Source organism: Equus caballus, chromosome 1, assembly GCF_041296265.1.
Source record: "Equus caballus isolate H_3958 breed thoroughbred chromosome 1, TB-T2T, whole genome shotgun sequence".
Taxonomy (NCBI): domain Eukaryota; kingdom Metazoa; phylum Chordata; class Mammalia; order Perissodactyla; family Equidae; genus Equus; species Equus caballus.
Window position 1 is genome coordinate 198,401,977 of NC_091684.1, and position 19,637 is coordinate 198,421,613.

Below are 19,637 nucleotides of genomic sequence, written 5' to 3' on the forward strand. Positions count from 1 at the left end.
ACCCACGGTTCCCTAAACGCCAGTCTCGGTGGACGTAGCAGGACGTTGGAGAACATACGCAGGTGTCTTCGGCGTGTTCATAGACATTGTGAGGGAGTGACCTGAGAGCTTCTTTGTTTAGTCACTGTATCGTTCCCTTGATTCATAATCAGAAATCCTAGTTTAATAGCAAGCCCTCCTGTCCTGTCAGTGAGTCGACTAGATGGGCAAAAGATTCATGCACACATCAGAGGCAGAACAAGAGATCTCATCTCCAGAAAATAGGATGATTTCTTTCAAATCACTTAATCATGTCCATGAGGGATAGTGGGGATCAGAAGTTCCAGGGCCGGCTCCGTGGCCGAGTGGTTAAGTTCGCACGCTCCGCTGCGGCGGCCCAGGGTTTGGATCCTGGGCGGGGACATGGCACCGCTCGTCAGGCCACGTTGAGGCGGCGTCCCACATCCCACAACTAGAAGGACATGCAACTAGGATATACAACCGTGTACGGGGGGGTTTGGGGAGATAAAGCAGAAAAAAAAAAAAGATTGGCAACAGTTGTTAGCCCAGGTGCCAATCTTTAAAAAAAAAAAAAAAAAAGAAGTTCTGTTAACCTTCGTGCCACGAGAAAAGTAAAAAATGGCTAGTGTCCCATTAGGTAGTGAACAGAAGAGAGGAAACCCGGAAGAGAGGTGGGGCCAACAGAGGAAGAAGAGAAAGTCCCAGGGCGAGGGATGAGGAAAGAGGAATGCACAGAACCCCGGGGGCACAGAGCAGCTGGCGCCACCTGCCTCGTGTTCCACTCTGACGTGGGAACCCACACCATACACTTTTAGGGGGTCCGTTTCTTTTAATAGAAAACAAACACCGTGCATTCTAAGAGGCTAGTGACAATGAAAGGGAGATGTGTTGCAATTATTTAAAAACAATTGTATTGTGTAGCCATTCAAAGAAATGGTGAAGGAACTGGGTTTGAAAAAGTCAGTGACACTATGTGTTCCAAGTCTTTGTGGCTTTTTTAGGAGAAGGTTTGTGAAAGGAACTCCCCAGTGTTTGGAGGCTGACCCCAGCAGCATCTGAACTGTAATTGTTTCATACTAAGCTAAGATTCGGGAGTTCAGGGCCACCAGAGACAGTGCCAGTGCTCCCGAGGGAATGCGGTGAAGAGCAGGTGCTTTCCAGAACACTGGGTGTCTTCTAATTACACTTTGCTGAAGAAACATTGCTCTGAAAAAGGCCAACTGTCATCCCAAACAGGCAAAGACTGAGAAATTCTAACGAGACACATGATGTTCTCTCATAAAAATCATTTATTGGCACACCAGAAATATCCATTTTTTCTAGCACAGTAGCTATATGCTTTGTTCTGTAATTGTTCTAGAACAGCAATTTTGTGAAAACTCTGTGTTACAAGTCACTGGAAATCTAATTAGCAGGACGAATTTAATAAAGAACAAGAGTAACTATGAGTCTACAGCGGCCCAGCCATCGAGTCTCCGTGGAGAGTAAATCAAATGTGAAACCGGTGTTGTCCTGCAACAGAGCGTTTCTGTAGCCGAGAAAACCCGGGAAGGGCACAGACAGAATAGCACCCGTTCAATAAATCAGGTACGCTCACCTAGGAAAACACTGCGACTGACGGAGATCACCCAAGTCAAGGAAGCAGAAGAGAAAATCGTTAGCTATTTACAGGTAGTACTTTTTGCCAAAACTTTTTGTTAGCTTTCTCATCCCCCTCTTCCCTTCTATTTGTTATTCTTGTTTTTCGACAGTAAATTTCTTGGCTCACTGGCGAATATTTAGACAACTAATCAGAACCTCTTTCCAGGTGCTACATTTTCTAAAACTCAATGACAAACTAAGAATCTGAAGGGTGACTTGAGAAGCCCATCCCCCTATGGAAGTGGAAAGCTATCTGAGTTTGCGGTCAGTCAGCGATGACGTACAGTTTCATCTTCTTCCGGTCTTCATCTGAACTTCTCTGGAGAGTGGGGCTGTGAATGGTAGCAGAGCGATGGGTTTCTCACTTGTAACAGGCACAGACAGTACACATGAGACAGGCGTGTTTATCCTGAGAACGTGAGGGCCGTGGGCTGCAACCTAAGATCCCATCCCTGGGACGGGTCCTCCTCCCTCTGGTCACTGTAGTTTTTCACACTCATTTTTAAGGCTTAGTAGCAGTGCAGCATTAACAAATAAGAATGCTGATGCCAGCTCTACCAGGGAAGGGCTCCGATGCACGGCAGCAGGCACTATGATTAAAATTGTGCGGCTGAAAGGCATTGAGCTGGTACATTTCTGGTGCCGTGGCCACAACGGGTGGATAGTGGAACTGGAAGATCTTACCAATGAGCCTCTGTGCCCCTTGTTGATTCCTCTCTAGCACTTGTAACAATTTGTCATTATGTAACTTTCTGTTTGCTCCCGTAAGCTCCAGGTGGGCAGAGACCACGCCTGTGTATTCAGCACCGTGTCTCCAGTGTCTAGAACAGTGCCTGGTCCATAGTAGGCTCTCCATTAAACACTTGCATCAAACAAATGAACCAAATCATTAAGGCCCCTGGTCTGCCAATGTCTACAGACTTTCCAATTTCGTTTCGTGACCAGGGTCTCCGGCCTGTCCTAAGGAACCAGCCGTCCCAGTGAAGCTACCCCACGACCAACCTTTGTGTGATGTGTGGCTGACATTTTTGTGCTTCAACGGGTAGTCACTGCTTCTCAGTGCTACATTCTCTCTGCCCTCCTCCCAAAGATGAGCTATGCCGCGCCAGCACCGCCCCAGCGGGACGAGCACAGGAACATTCTCCAAGGTGAGGCACAAGCTCCCAGTTCAGCTCCTGCTTCCTTCCCTACCTCTCCCGACATCTTTGTCAGAAAGCTTGAGAAGAAAGCGAGCAGGAGAACTTCCTCCTGGCAGCGCCAGTTCAGTAACTCACCAATAACATGATCAGAAAAAAATATATATATAACTCACCTACATAAAAAATTTAGTTAAATAAAAGCAAAATCTGGGAGTGGAAACAGAGTGAGGGGTGGGCTGTCTAGGTCCTGGGTTGGTCAGAACTGCCGACCGTGGAGGCGAACGCAGGCGTCACAGCCGTAGGGAGCTCAAAGGGAGAGGCGCGGGGCTGTGGGTGTGCAGACCAGAGGACCAGCTTTCTCTCCTCCTCCGCCCCCTCCTCCCAGCTCTCTGACGTGAGCTCCTTGCTGTCGCTCTGGCATGGGGGAAGAACGGGCAGCTGGTGCCTCCACAGCACATCCTTAGGCTATTGACGCTCTGCTGGAGTAGAAGTCGGGGACCGGGAGCCCAGTGTGCAGCGTGACCTGGGGGAAGAGACTGTGAGTCCTGGAGGCCTGGCAGGAGCCTCCTGCATCCCCTCCCCAGGGCACGGAGGGGCAGGTGTTCCTAATTCAAGTGGGCATCTGTTTACTTCTCTTTAACGTCTATTCTCATAGACGTTAGAGAGAATTCCAGAAATATTCTGCGTGTGCTGAGAACCTGGCCACCAAGGTGGGCTCCCAATCCTGGAGACACTGGATAATACGGTTCCCATCCACCTGCCTCTTTCAAGGACTCTGAGGAGACTGCGTCCCTGTGACTGAAGGCGCAGGAATGGATTTTCAGGGAGCAGAGCCTGCTGGCCACCTCACAGGCGCACTGCAAAACCCACGGAGAGAGGACAGACGAGCAGACAACTCTCCCCTACTACTGGCCCACTGGTTATTCCAGCCAGGATAAACCTCTCATTTGGGGGTTGCCCCAAAGATGGCTGGGTGTGAAGAAACATGGGCACTGACACTCCACTGCCCTCTGTCCAACCTCCCACCTCGACGGCAAGGCTGGAACCATCTCATGCGGTACCATCGTCTCCCCGCTTCTTGTCCCTTGTCGTCCTCCCCAGCCTAAGAGTCTTTATCTAAAGATGCTCAGAACGTCCTGGAGACCCCTGAAGAGTGTCAAGTGCAACATTCTTGTAAGGGAAACAGTTGAAAATGTGGAAAACTTTGAATGAGGTTTTTCTAAGACTCACTTCTAGGGCAATTTAGGGGTTTTTTCCTTCCAATGTAGAGGCTGAACTCTGAAGGATTAGGTTTCAGCCTTCCAGAAAACCCCATGGAGTTGCAGGGACTGAGAAGGGCAAGGCCACTGAGTTGTGGCTGCTTTGACTGCACATATTGATAGCAGTGGACCTTCATGCTCCCAACGCTGCCTCTGAACAGAGCAAACCCCCGCAGGGTTCTGATCCTCCAGGTCTGTCCGTCTATGGCAGCCACGTGCCGGACCAGCTTCTCAGCTGACAGTGAGGTTCCCGCTCAGGGGAGGGGAAGCCTGGGTGGAGCAGTGCTGGCAGGGCCTGCGGGGCTGTGACCTTCCCCACTGCCCCATCTGCCTTGGCCCCTCGGTCCCTCCTTGCCCCTGCGAGGCCCCTCCAGCCTGAGAAGCTGTGCAGCTGCTCCCTCTGCCTGGAGAGCCCCCCAGCTCCGACCCTCATTCCCTCGAGGCTCAGCTCTCTGTGACCCCATCTGCCCACCGGCGCGGACCACCTGTTAGGAGCACGGCCGCCTCCCCCACCACAGCCCGGCTAGTCCCCGCACCACCACTGCTCTTCCCTCAGGTGCACCTGCCACCTCCTAACACCCGGATAATTAGTGGAGGAACTGTGGTCGTCGCAGTGGTCTGTCTCCCGTCTCCACAGCCAGGACTGTGCTCCAAGAGGACAGGCCTTCGCGGGTGAACACTGCAGTGCTGCAATGCGGCCTGACCCTCCAAGGCCTCAACAGACCCGGGCCCAGGAAGGAGGGCGAGGTCGTTCTCTGTTTAGAGTAAACCTGAGTCACCACCTCATGGGCAGGGACGTCCCCACGGCACCAACAGAACCCGGTGGGGGCGCGGGAAGGGCTCAGGGCTCTGACAACGTGGGGACACCTCAGTCCCACACCCCTTCTCAGCTCTCGCCGGGCTCTGGGCAACTGTCTCTCTCGTGTCCACGGCAGCTTGTTCAGGCGATCCATTTCCACCAGAGCCGAACCAGGCTCGGAGTGGCTGTGGCCCGCAAACCAGGAGTGGAGCTCCGCTCCCCACTTGCTGTCGGTGACTGTGTCCACATCCAACCCGGGCCATGCTGGCCGGGAATCACCGGTGTCAGCATCCATCCCTTTCCCTCCTCCTCCCCCCACGTCCCCGGGGGCCCGGCCGGGGTGCTTACCTGCACGTTCCGGTTCAGGCTGACGGCCGGGAAGAAGAGGCCATCCACGTTCTCAAAGGCGATGGGCCCCTGCTGCTCGTCGTTGATAAAGAACGTCAAGGTTTTTCTGTTTAAGTCGAGCAGCACCCCAACCGTGGCCCCCTTGGCGATGCCTCCCTCAGTTCTGTGGGAAAGAGAACAGCTGCGTTTCATTTCCCGTCATCCTTCCAGAAGCTCCTGCTTCATGGTTAAACCAGTGTTTCTCAACCTGTTTCAAACGATCACCCCACCCCCACCCCAGGAGCCTTTAAAACATATCTTTCCCTAATTGCTCCTCCTCATACAAAACTTTGATACCACAGCTACACTGTGCACCTGTTTACATGCTGCATGTGTATCTGTGCTTTACAGAGAAGGAGAGTAAGATGCTTTGCTCGCCCCGCAAAGTAATTTTCACTCCCGTGGAGGCTGCTGCTGTGTTGAGAATGTGGAGGGTCACCCGCTGCTCTGCTGTCGCTGAGGGTGAGCACGGCTGTGGACAACAAGGCGACAAAGACACAGAAAGTCGCCTGTGGGCTGTCAGAGCTCGGCCCACAGCTGCCGCACGCTGCACAAATGGTGCGAACTAAACCGCATTCAATTCAACATGATTTAATTTGAAAGTCAAAATGAAGAGGCACTTAAGGCGAACCTAAAACATATGCACGAAAAATTGGATTTGGGGTCTTATGCTCCACTAAACAGAAAACTCATGCCAGAAAGATGCTAACTTTTGGCTTGTTGAGTTCGAATTAAGAAGTTGGAGGCTCTCTGTAAAATGACAACATCAGAGAAGAGGACTCTCCCCTGTACAGTGAAATAAATGCGCTGCAGGAGGGAGCTGAAGGTCCCTGCACTCAAACGTCATTCTACAAAGACTCGCGTCTTATGCTTCCGCTGATGGTCTCACAGGAGCCCTGCAGCCTGGGCGATCGGATGGGTCCTTTCCCGCTCTGAGATCGAGCACTACTGAATTTCAGCCTCCTCTCTGCAGAGCATGGAAACCGAGGAGTGTGGCTCTTGCCCCTGGCACGCGGAATGCACACTGTACACAGTCGTCACAGACAGGTCTGTAAACTGCGTCTTGTTGATTCGTAGCTCCCACAATGTGTGCAGTTTGCACGCAGGCAGACACGTTCAGCTTTAAGAATGTTTCCCTGCACGGTGTGTCAGTTGTGTTATGATCACTCCTTCTCTCCAAAATAAAGACGCCAAAGGGGGAAGTGGGCATGGTAGTGGGTGTTGGCATCAGGGATCTGCTAAGAGGGCTCCCTCACACGCACACCACCACAGAGGACGGTGCACCTTCATCCAGTTGGATTGGATACCAGGCTGAAACGTGTGTGTTCACTTCCAGTGATCGTGAATAAGACACACCCGAGTGGACTGGTACAGAAACTATGCCGGGGACAGGACGTGGAGGCCCTGGGAGCCCTACTAGCTACAGAAGGGCAGTGACGACAGTACTGTGATGAGGGACACGGTGGCAACCGCTCTCCATCATGCCTGGCTCACTTTCCTCTGGATATGACTGGACACAACTGTATTTTTTTTTCAGGGACCCCAGTGAGAATGTATCCTGGGGAAATCTTGGAGAATAAAGTGGACCAGGGCTCATGAGAGACATTTCTCTGCCTAGGAAATTTTTGAAAAATATCTTTGAAGAAGGACACACAAACCCAACGAAAAAGGGATGAGGGAAAACATCATGGTAGGGGTTGAACTGTAATCGCCTACATTTTGGCGGTAGAGGAAACGCAAGGAAAGCACCCTGTCCTCTTTCCCAGCAAACCGGGTGCTCTGAATTCACCCAACAATGAGACAGTTCCTCAAGCATAAAGATATCCAAGTTGGCATCTATAACATTTAGTTCAATGAACGGCTGCTATTGTGAGCAGTGGCATCGATAATAATCCTGGTAAGGAGAATGGCTTCTATTCCAGGCGCCTCTGTGTGAGGCACTTCTGCTGATCCCATTTAATCTGGGGACACTCCCTCATGGAAAAATATTATTATCCTAATTTGGTGGATTTGGAAACCGAGGTTCAGAAAAACTAAGTAACTTGTCCAAAAGGGCTTTTCTGATAGTTTGTAGGTCTGGATTTTAGAATCCTGGAATGTTTTCCTACAATGGGGATTCTCAGTTTCTAGGCATGGGCAGAATAGAGCAACGAAGGACATAGGATGTGCTCAAGTCTCCGTCATGCAAAAAAATAAACCACCAGGATGCACTCAGCTAAGGGCAGTCAACTTCTGTGCCACTGCATGCCATCTTTACTGCTGTCTATCTAACAGGTCTCTGGACCTGGGCTCTCGTTCTTGACCAGAAGCCAACGTGAAGAAGGCTTGGTTCGGGGGCTGCAGGGTACCTGTTGGTGTGCGAGTTGTTGTGCATGAACCAGCTCCGGTTATTGTCCACATACATTGCCCAAGCTTTGTCGTCCTTTCCTAACATCACATCCTTCGTCACGTCGATGCGAGCCACGCCGAAGGCTGGGTCGGGATGGTTGTCATAGCGGTCTACAGTCAGCTCCCAGTAGTGGACGCCCTTGGAGAAGCCGGTCTTCCCCAGCACCACCCGGTCATCATAGCTACTGCACGTCACAGTCAAGTTGTCATTGGAGAAGATGATGTCAGAGTGCGCCGAGCCAGGGTCGAAAGCAAACCAGGCCACTGGGAACACAGAAGGAATGGGGTTACTGAGGAGGACAGCACACTCCTGGGCGGGTGAGGAGCATCATGTCCCCTGTGCATGCTGCCATGCAGGAAGGAGGCACCAGGGCCTGAGGGGCGTGAGTGAACAGATGGGGCACATCCTGGGAGGCGATACTCGGCGCCCAGAAGCAGACAGAGAACACACGACCAACTCAGCAGGGGTCACCTGGATCGGACTGCACTCCCAACCGAGTGATCCGGGAGTGAAGTGGCATCGATTTTGGAAGGTGCAAGTCCCTTCACCCGGTGACTGGCAGAAAAGTGCGCCAGACACATAAGGGGAGAGGGATGTGCTAAGATGCCTGTGTAACCCTGAGGCGGGAGGCTAGGATCTAGAGTCCTGGATGAGGGGGGATAAAACACTGCGTGAGACCAGGAAACAGCCCACTGGCAGAAGTGCTAACATCCAGTCATCTGAAAATTTCCTCAGTGCCAGTGACAGCTCAAAAGCCGGGAAGCTATCGGCAGCAACATAAACTAATTTCATGAGTGGTTGCGACTAGGACATAAGACAGGTTGCTTCCTTCACAACTTGAAAACACAGTTTGCGTGTTACTCCTGAGACTACACGTAAGATATTTTGCTGCAGTGGTAGGTATTTTGGATATTAGGCATAGAGAGAAGGCCGTCTCCGGACACAAGGTTACGCCCCGAATTCCACACGCGGCCTCCAACAACACCCTCCAGAGCGTAGCCGCTGCCTCATGGCCGGGGCCCACCTCCCTCGCACTGTGGTCTTTGCTATTTGTAAGAGAGTAAAGTTATTCCATACCTGCCAACAGCTTTTTAATGTCAACTGTGGTCGTTCCAAGTGAAAGGCATGGGAGAGAGAAATAGGAAGCAAAATTGACATTGGTAACAAAACATGTCTCTTTCGACGGACAAATACCAAAAAGGGGCTCAATTTAAAACACCACATACAATGCAGGCGTCCGTCTGACTTGGACCTCTATCCACGCTGAGTGCTCGTGAAGAGCGCTTTGCATGATGTGTACGAAAACTGGGGAAAAAGTCATCTTCTTTGAGGTATAAAATTTAAAAATACAGGGATCTTTTCCATTTTTCTAAGCATCTGAGAAACTGTTGTGATGGGAGTTGAATGACAATTAGACAATCTTTTGCCATAAAATCAGCTGTGTGATTGACTCTACGCAGGCAGTGGAGTGCCAGCCCCATCAGCTACAGATAACAACACAACAAGGATACTTGCCTAGTTGAGAGTAAGGTGCGGACTGTGTCTCAAAGTTGCCTCCTACAAAGAGAGACTACACATCAAAGTATGAAACAACACCCAGGCTGATGAAAATGACTCGTGCACACTTAACAAGCACAGCTGAAGAGTCACAAGTCCTGATTCACGAAAAACTGAAGCCCGTTTCATGTTAGTTTAGTTTACTGGTTAAAAATGGCCCCTCTGCTCTTTCAAAATAAAAAGTACATCTTTTTCCATTTAATAAATCCTCCTCCAATTGACTCTCAACTGTACAGCTTAAATTTTCATCATCTCCCAAGTTCAATCTTTTCCACTAAAGTTTCCATATTTAGACAGCTTACTGTTTAAAAATGAGAAGACTTCCTCCAATTGAAATGGCGAGATCACTGAATCTTGACACAACTCCTTCCACATTATTATTCCACGCACTTCTAACTCTGGTCATGCCAAAGGCTTCCTTGTGACTTGGGCCCCAGTCAAATGACAGATATAAATGTGTAATGTAATCCATATGTTAATAAATACATCCGATAATTACTAATAGTGCCATGAATTATGTATTAAGTGTAGTAATGTAGCATAATGTAGTAAAATAACCTCGTCTCTTCAAATTGTTTCACTATGGAACCCATCTCCCCTGAGGGAGGGGCGGGGCTGGAGGACCATGGGGTGGGAGTGGGCTCACAGATATATTAGGATCACCTGTGGAACTTTGTCACCACCTGCCTTGCTTGAGATTTGGGTTCCCTGCCTACCCCAGGAGAAGCCGCATGGGGTGGAGGAAGCAGTGTAGTCTCACAATGTTCAAAGGTGAGTGAACCTCAATTTCAAGTGGTATCGGGACTGATCTAGAAAGCGTTTTTGATGAGCGCTAAGGGATCCCCTAGAAAGGGTCATTTAATTTTTCAACTCAGTAAAGCCCTTCTAGGATAATTTCTAAAACAGTTGAAGGATAATACACTGAATGAAAAGGATTTTAGAGGAATTAAGAAAGCAACTTAGAAAGGACTAATGATTGAGTTAAAAACAAAATTTAAAGATTACGATGTTACTTTTGGTTGCTTTATTTTACTGTGGGATGAATTCACACACAAAAGAATCATTTTCTCCCAACTCAGGCTGATTTTTATGCTTAGTTTCTATCAATTACCACTTCAGTTCCTAGTCACGGGTTAGAGCCTGGTGAGTCCGGAACACAAGGAGTTTTAAAACGGAATCTCATATCCAGCTTTGGAAATGAATTTGCAGAAATTGAATAGGGCTTTGAAAATTTTTAAATGAATCAGGCCTCGTGCAAGTCTTTTTCAAAACAAGTTTTCTGAAATCTTTTTACACTACTTTAAACAAACCATTACACATTTAAGGTTCAACGATACAACTAGAACAATGCTGTCAAATGTCCCCACACCCACATTTCATTTTATTCTTGACACAACGTTCATTACAAAGACTGTAACAGTATTTCAGTACATTAGACACAAGTGAGAGTTCCATAACAAAGCATGTTAGAAAGCCAGTCGTGCACAGAAAAACAACAAGAAACGTGAAAGCACAAAGAAAAATGTCGTTTTAAAGAGAGCTTGAAGTTCTTGCACCCTTTTTGCACCGTCATGCTGTGGCCTCCTTCATTCCGGGATGTGAGATGAGCAAAAAGAAGAAAATCAAAAGAAAAAGAAACCTCTGGAAACGTGAAATGTGCAGCATGTGTATCCATGATTACAATATAGTCCTGAAGAGATCGGATGGGTCTGCATCTGAGATACTTTCAGATTCCATCGCTAGAGTTCACTGCACAGGAACACAAGGCTAGCTGCCCTGGAGACAGCCTACCGCCCTGTCCCAACCTGCTTGGCTGTGGGGAACTTCAGGGAGGCCGGACTTTTCAATGACTCTGCTCTTAGGCTAGTTAAGGGTTTCTAATTCAGCTAGTGGTGGTCCCTTCCCTTTGCTTGGAAAAGAATCAGCCGTAAGCCCAACTGGCCTACCAGTGAGCACAGCCTTCTGCAGAAAATACTTCCACTTTCTGCTCTCTGGTTTGCCTGCTTTGTATGATGCATTCTGCTGTTGGCGTGCTTTGACTTTTATTTTACTTTTTCAGTAAAGATCTCTTGAGTCTATGTTTAATCAGGCCACTGCAGGCTGGACGCGCTGATCCAGTCCCCCAGACACGGCTGGTTTCCTGGATACAGCAGGGTTGCAAACCTCCAGACTCAGGCCACAGCCTCCACCAGCCAGCGCCTGTGCCGTGTGGTGCCACTGCGCGTGATGACAGAGCAGGTTATCCATGGCAGTACCAGCTTGTGCAAAAAGAACAACTTCACTCATCACTTTCCAATGCCATCATACATTGACCACAGCTCGATGGCTGGTCCTCCCACCACACAAACAAGAACGTCACAAAGCTCCATCATCCAAACGTTCCTCATACAGGAAGCAGGCCACAGACAGAGACGAGCCCATCGCCCTCTCCACGCACATGAATGGCAAGAACAAAACAGGTGTTTCAGAGATGCCTCCAAGGCACAGAGATCAAGAGAAAGATGAGATGAGCTCAGCTCACCCGGTACATTGAGGGACTGTAAAGAGGAATGCAAGCTCAGCTGGTGGGGTGAGGATCGGAAATCAAAGTAGGATCTCCTGGGGAAGCTGGGTTGTAGATTAAGGGTGGAGGAGAAAGGACTCATTCTACGGAGCGGCAACCTTTCCGAAGGCACTGGAAAAGGGAGGGTCTGTTCTTCTGAATCTGTGTCTAAACGCAAGATCAATGCAAACTAGAGATCAGAAATCCGCCACCTGCCCAAGCACGGTTCCCCAAGATCTGTCTTACCAACCGACACATTGGCACCGAGCCTCGTCCATCCCGCGGGAGACCCAGGCATCTACAGACCAAAGTGGCCTGTGGCTGGGAGGGAATTCTCGGCAGGTCAGGCCCCAAGACCACATCACAATTGTTTCCATTTCCCCCTCAATGATTAGAGGTAGAGAAGTATTTTGGAAGGCTTCCTTTTAATTGTGAAATATTTTTAGAATTGAATTCAGAAACGTTAGAGGTAAAATGTATGCACTGATGACCAAGAGGAGCCGAATACTTTCTCCCTTCAGCCATCTCGGAAGTTACCACCAGTCCGTGATGGCCTCCTTAACGCTTTGCTGTTCCATATTTTCCCCTTTCTCTCTTAATACATCTGTTTCCATTTCCAAATGGATGAGATGATTTTTCTAAACCAGCGCACTCAAGACTTGCTCCTCGAACAGGCGAGAAAGACAGGGCTCAACCTACAGCCAGGGACAGAGCCCGCCTTTATTTCTGACTTAGGATCGGACCCCACAGACACCATTTTGACACCTCTGGGTCTGTCGTAATAAACAGACCTGGGGCTGTGTGAGGCAACGGTGGCAGAGGGTCCACTTTCAGACAGTCAGGTCTGGCATGAGGGTCATGATCACAGAATAAGGGCTTATCTTGATCTGGCTTTAGAGGGACATCTGAGGTACTTTCTCTAAATTACTAAAACCACTCCTTTCCCTTTTGTCAAACAATTAGAGTGGTTTGGCCAGAGACAGATGTCTCAACAGTTGGGGCTTTCTTAGAACTCAGTGTGATGGTAACAATTCAGGAAATACGCCAGGCATGGTGATAACATTCTATCTCCAAAACCACCAAGGAACTTCCTTCTCATTGAAAAAATACTTTTGTCTTGGCGGTCAGCCAGTGTTTCAGGGAATATTTTTCTGGCTTCAGTCTGTTAGCAAGCTCCTCTGTATGGGACCCAGATTCTGTCCCACCACAATGCCATCCTGGGCACATTCAAGCAAAACTAACCAGAGCTCGTGTGCGTGGAACCCGGTCCTATTTGAAGAGCTCAGAACAAGGGCATTGGCGGGCTTCTACTTCATTCCGCCAAGAGTCAGCCTTATTTTCACTTCTGAACTTACAATATTAAAGTCAGCTTTCCAGGCTTTAGATTTATCCTTGGGGGGAATTTTTTTCAAGAAAAGTATAAATCAGATCTGAGAGAGAAGGAATTTCTATTCATGGAGTTAAGGTGCTGTCTTGCCAATAATAATATATTCAAATCTTCTTCTATCTAAACTTCACATGGTTTGGGTGACTTGACATGTGTGATAATTTCTTTGTTCAGAAACAGTAAATCAGAAACGATTCCTGTTACAACTGTTTCAAGGGGGAATTAGCCGTTTCAGTTTAATGGAAAAATTTGAAATACAACAATGGGGCTCGACCAACTGACATGAGCTTCTTTTAGCGGGGGAAGGCATTCTGAGCTGTATTTATGTCAGTAAAAGATTTTTTATTAACAAGAAATTTCTTGGAAATGTATCTTTCAGGAGGTGGTAACAACAATTCATTATATTGAAAATACTTGTTGCTTTAAAGATGAAGGGAAAGGGCAAACATAGCAGAAGGAATTTCAGAGTAATCGAACCCCCAGTAACCATCTGAAAACCAGCAAAGAGACGTGCACTGAGTCAGACCCTGGGGAGCATATCCGACCCACCGTGAACCGTACTCACCTGCTCTATTCTCAGCACCAGGGGATGGCAGCACCCTGTGGTGTGGGGCTGAGAGTAGCTATGGTTATTCATGGGACCGATAACTTGACAATAAAAAGGTTATTGTTTTCTCTCCTTTCGTGTGGATCCATTGTTCATTGATGGCCCAGTTTTCCTGACTCCTCTCACTCCTGCACCATCCCCTATATGCGGGCTTATTTAATATCCATATTATGGAACCCATTCCAGCTCTGCCCTTGAGTTTTCCCACCCATGGCTTCCCACACCCTACCAGCTGGGCTCTTACTCCATTTCCTCCAAAAAAAAATTCCTTTCTTCATCATGATAACATTCCAGATGAACTACAAAGGAGAGAGAGCACTGTCCACGTGGTCCCAGCAGACTGAACAGCAGCGCCCCTTCAGGCCCTTCCCATGGGCACACGGTGCAAATGGTGGGTGAGTTGCCCATAGGTCATCTGTGCCACTTGATGTCTTCTTAGACTGCAGGAGTCTTAGAGGGAAGATGCTGATCTTGATAACATCTGAGGAGCAGTCATCAGGCTTCCTGGAATTGCCCCAGGGTGAGGAACTCCTCCCCTCTGGGCGCCCTGGCCAGGCTGTGGGTGTTGCTTCCACTGGTCTGGATGTACTCTTTGGGGGTTCCTCTCATCAGCTGGCATTACCATCTGGGCCACAGAGAACAGATCACCAGTTCTTCAAGTATTTGAGGGTGGTCACTGACCCCCTTTGCATCTTCCTTTTTCTGGGCTACACAGAATCTATTTCCAACCTTTCTTCTGTGGTAAATTTCAAATCTTTACTCTCCTTGTCATGCCCCTCTGGACACGTTCAAAGACATGAGCCAAAGAGAGTAAGACAATACCGGGAACAGTACGGCCTCTGCTGGTTTGGCCAAGTCACACTTAGCGCACACTGAGCACACACTCAGCTCCCCAAGTGTGTATTCTGTGCTGTGCCTGTGAGTGTCGCATTTCCTCCCCTCCCCTTCCAAGCACAGCTACTGGGATCTGGAGAAGGCGTCTCAGCCATCGATCCTTGCAGTCAAGACAAAGGGGACGGAGTTATGGTTTCTTTCCGACTACATGACACAAAGTTATGTTTCAGGTCATGGCTAATATCCAGGATGATGATTATTATTTTTAAGGGACAGATCACTAGAGAAAGACAAATAGCTCCTCAAAAGATTTTTGCTCCCTCTTCACGATTCATCACCTGCCGTGAACTGTGTGCCAAAGAGCTTGGCTGAGGGACAGCGAGTGGTTCAGCAGGAGAGAGCGATGGGGACCAGCGCGCCAGCGGAGCAGCATTGGTGTGGCGGCTCCAGGCAGGCCTGTGACTCCTAATGGGATGTGTCGAGACACGTCCCGTTAACTCTGTCAATGACCATCGTTTCCTCTGCCCTCGCCGGGACTGCTGCCCTTCCCACCTGCGACTGGCTGGATTCTGGTGTTGGGGCCTCTGCTTGAAAGCAGCAATCAAGAATTATCAAATATCAGCTGGGGGACCACACTTATTACTTACTGAGTTTTGGGTTGGAGGAGAAAAAGGAATACCTGGGTGGTGTACTCCTGTTTGGCTTACTGTATATTTCTTTCACTGTTCGTTAGCTAACATTCATTGAACACCTACCATGTGCCAGACACTGTATTAGAACTGAGCAGCTGGGAAACATGAAGTCGGCAGGCGGGCTGACTGTAAAAATAATACCTTGGAGAAAATCTGTGTCTTAGATTATTGATTGATTTTTACACTTCGGGGGTGTAGTTTCTTGACTGATTACAACATGTACAGATACTAAAGCTTTCCTTGGATGCGGTAGAATATTTTGGAAAGGTAAAGTACAGTCTTTGAGGTGTTATTTTTGGGATTCAAAGAGGAAATGCAGAGTGACAGGGGTTCCTTAGGACAGTGCGTGCTAATCCGGCTGCCTTCGTGCCCCATCAGAATTCTCATTGTCTTCTTGTCTGGAAGTGAACAGCCTTCATAACTTAGCCCTTGGGCGCTGGTCCCACAAGACCGTTGTGTCTCAGAGCACAGTCGAGCAAGAAGTGTCACTAACGCCTGCACAAGCAGCGTCGGGATGCGTCTCAGTTCCACTGGAGACCAGCCTTTTCTTGGGAAGATTTTAAGAGACAAAGAAATGAATGAGGGAGGCTGACTTTCCTTCAGTGATCTAATAAGCATCCAAAGCCACAATTATGTGAAACTGGTGTGTAATTTACAACAAAAGGTGGTATTTTAAGCTTCCTTAAGTATGGCATTAATTGCAGTTGAGAGGTGATGAACAAACCTGTTTTGAAAACCTCCCTTCAAAAGAAGAAATGGAACAGCCTCTCCTCACCCCTGGCCAGCTGCACACGCCATCACAGGTCCTCCTCCCCAAGTTGGAACACCACGGCCTTCTTTATAAGGAACAACCATCAGAAGAACTGGAAATTCTATATTCCAAATAGACACAAAAGAGTCCAAAGGTCTAAACTGCTCCCCATCGTGTCGACTGCAAAGCACATTCCCCAGAACCAAAAGCAGGGTCTGGATCCAATTCAGTCCTGGGAAAAATTCAGGGAATTCCCAGGGATAGCATGCATGCGGTCAAAATTAAAAGGAACAAAGTCTCTCCCTTTTCTGGGCTCTGAAAACTATCATTATGCCTCTCACCTTGGATTTTGTAAAATCTACTCAAATTTGTTCAGATACGATTTACCTACCTTGAGGATTTTGTCCTGGGAATGCATATTCTTCTAACTAAATAATTTTCTGGGAGGCTCTGATGCTCTGAGTCAGGAGAAGCAGACAGAGGCATAGGAAAACATCTCCAGGGGACCATAGGCTTTTCCTGATATGGTCCTTTCTCAACTGTCTCCTATTAGTGTTGAATTTCAGTAGCACAGGCAGAACTTGAAGACGCGTTGAGACCCTTGGAGGAGGCAGAAGGTGTCTATACCCATTCATAGCATTTTCTGAAACATTTAACAGCTTTCAGCAGTAATTCTGAAGAGAGAAGCCACAGAAGAAAGCCAGGAAGTACTAATTGTGAAGAACTTGGAGGGCACCTGCTCCAAGTCCACAGTTTTAGAGAGAAAAATACTGGAGTCCATAGAGGTTAATGGACATATCCGAGTCACACTGCCAGCTGTGAGGGGACAGGAGAGGGATTAGGTAGGATCAATTCCTGGTGGATAAAATTTGGGGGTTAACAAGGCCATTGCTGCTCTTTTGTGCCTTGGGAATGAATGAAAGGTAGAGTGTATGCCACAGGCCATGGGGTACGTTCCAGTGGCCCCAGGGGTGACCGAGGGTTGTGTAGATGCCCTAATACCATTCTCCAAACCTTGCAGCATATCAAGGATGAATCTTCCTTCTCTGGATGGAGTTCTGTGGTAGGGTTCTGGATGGAGTTCGGTGGGTAGGGATGGAAAGGCAAACACATCACCTCCCCTTTGGGATTTTGACCATAGGTCGGGGGTGGGCTGAGCTGTTCCCTGCTGTTGTCGTCTGAGATCAGATGACGTTCTTTTTCCTCCACAAGGTTACAGCTTCTCTGGGGGTCTTAGTACATGGGGGTTGAAGAGTGTAGTACTGAAACTGACCCAAAGTCACTATAAAATACCTGCAGAGGGATTTTGGGCAGATGCACCTGGGGCCGTTCTGGGGCTCTATCTTGCCCACACTGAGCATTCTCCAGGTTGTGTCCTCTGCGGTGTGGGAGAAGGAGCTATCAGCCTGGAAGGGCTGGTGTGACACGGAATCTAATGGGAAAAACGCATCTTAGTCTTCATGAATGACGCCTGCTATGACCCTTTTGGAAAGCAAGTTCTAAGATGTAATTTCAAGGATCCTAACCCTTCTTATCACCATTAGATAAAACAATCCTGGAGAGTGCTGGGGAGATGGCCCCTGTGGACATTCAGCTAAGAGGACGCTTGAGAGCTCTGAGAACCTGTCTCTGGCAGTGCTGGAATTTACAGCCTCCTCTAATGCCTGATTCTCAAATTTCCACTGATCACCTTTTCCCCTCTTCCCCTCACAGTTGCCATCTGGAGGGCTGAGAGCTTCTGTGAATAAACAGCATGGCGGTTTCCACCCGAGCAGGGCCCCAAGTCCCAGATCTCATTTGGTACGGTCTTTCAAGGACCTCGAAGATGTTCTCTGACATTCCTTTTCCATCCCTGACGGTGACCTGTCTGGAAGCTGGGGGAGCTAGAGGAAATGCAGAGTCAGGAAGAAAGGACCAGACCTACGGAGGGGCCTGCATTTTATGCTGGAAACCACAGCTGCTCCCACATCCCCTTCCTAAATCAGGAATGCTACCCTTCTGAACAAAACTCTGACATGACTCTTGGAAATTGTTAAAGTCCCACTTCTGGCCGGGGTTTCTGGATAAACACACAAGGCAGCTACACGGCGCTGCTTCGTTTCGACAAGATATTTTCACACACCTGGCAGACAGAGTTAGGACAGTTTCTCCTCCTTCTTTCTTTTTGGTTGAGTGTAAATAGCACTGTTCTAATGTCAGCACCAAAGTGCAGTGTGCTGGGCACTGGAGGCTGAAAGACGGAGTCCGATGTTACTTAACCTCTCAGAGGCTGTTTTCCCATATATCGAGTGGGATAGTAATAATAATAATAATAATATTTCCCTCATGGAGTGGGCGAGGTGGAATAATGGCATACCCAGAATGCCCATGCCATAGTCTCTGGAATCTGTGTGTGTCACCTTACATGACAAAAGGAACTCTGCAGATGTGAGAAAGTTAAGGATCTTGAGATGGAGATGATCCTGGACTACCCAGGTGGGCCCCAGGTAAGCACAGGGGGCCTTAGAAAGGGGGATGGGGCGTCAGAGTCAGAAAGAGACCGGAAGATGCTGCGCTGCTGGCTTTGAAGGCGGAGGAAGGAGTCAGGAGTCAAGGAATGAGGTGGCTTCTAGAAGTTGGAAAAGGAAAGAGAAGGATTCTCCCCTAACCTGCCTGAAGGGACGCAGCCCTGCACACACCCCACTTTCAGCCTTGTGAAACCCATTTAGGGTGGTGGCCTCCAGAACTGTATGGTAATAAGTCACGTTGATTTAAGCTCCTACGTTTGTGGTAATTTTCACGGCAGCAACAGAAAACCAATGCATCGGGTGAATCTGGGATGTGGCAGCCACAGGATGGGACTGGGTTTAGACACCGCAGTGCGTAGAGGTGTCGCCTTAAGTCTATACAGCTGTCTTAGGGTGAAGAGAAAAAAGTTCCTACCCTTTCCTTAGGGCCTGATAGTGAAACGCAGAACAGACAGTTGTTATACAATTCCTCCACTGCATTTCAGCATCCTAAAATATTTGCTGGCTCTCAGGTTGCTGTCATTTTTCACTGAATCTTTTAATGGACAATGGAGAAAGTTCTTAGAAGCTTGACATAAAATGAAGCAGGGTTTGGGGCTGGCCCCGTGGCCGAGTGGTTAAAGTTTGCGCGCTCCGCTGCAGGCGGCCCAGTGTTTCATTGGTTTGAATCCTGGGTGTGGACATGGCACCGCTCACCAAACCACGCTGAGGCAGTGTCCCACATGCCACAACTAGAAGGACCCACAACGAAGAATATACATCTACGTACCGGGGGGCTTTGGGGAGAAAAAGGAAAAAATAAAAAATCTTTAAAAAAAAAATGAAGCAGGGTTTATTATAATAGCTTTTTTGGGGCCTGGTTCATATTGTGACTTCATAAAGCCCTATGAGATAGACCTCATACCCCCTTACCACGGGTTCCAGATAACACACTGACTTTTAAAAGCATTAGACAGAAATCTTTCTAAAATGCATTATACATTATACACTTTCTCAGTCTCTTAATCAGAACGTATGCCACAGAATGCTCTCTTTCGGTTTTTTTTTTTTTGAGTCTGTTCTCAGTTTTTCCAGTTACCTTCCCTGCTCAACGCTGCCAACAGCCTCAACTCACTTCCACCCCGAGTCCGTCTTCTCTCTTCTAAT

The 19,637-nt window shown here is 48.4% G+C and overlaps 1 protein-coding gene across 11 annotated transcripts in view; it reads right to left on the reverse strand.

The window, feature by feature from the left end:
- Window positions 1-1,271: 1,271 nt before the first annotated feature.
- Window positions 1,272-19,637, reverse strand: part of TRIM9 (tripartite motif containing 9) — a 108,323-nt gene continuing 89,957 nt past the window's right edge. For 2 of the 11 annotated variants that reach the window (XM_023625153.2, XM_023625161.2), the window contains exons 8-13: window positions 11,693-11,881; window positions 9,130-9,171; window positions 8,692-8,715; window positions 7,574-7,877; window positions 5,187-5,349; window positions 1,272-3,303 (exon numbers count right to left, since the gene is read on the reverse strand). In XM_023625153.2, coding sequence (XP_023480921.1) covers window positions 3,241-3,303; window positions 5,187-5,349; window positions 7,574-7,877; window positions 8,692-8,715; window positions 9,130-9,171; window positions 11,693-11,881 — 785 coding nt within the window. In that variant the 3' untranslated portion in view covers window positions 1,272-3,240. The remainder of the gene's footprint in view (window positions 3,304-5,186; window positions 5,350-7,573; window positions 7,878-8,691; window positions 8,716-9,129; window positions 9,172-11,692; window positions 11,882-19,637) is intronic. The other 9 variants (XM_070242917.1, XM_070242909.1, XM_070242898.1 and 6 more) reach the window with 7 other exon arrangements.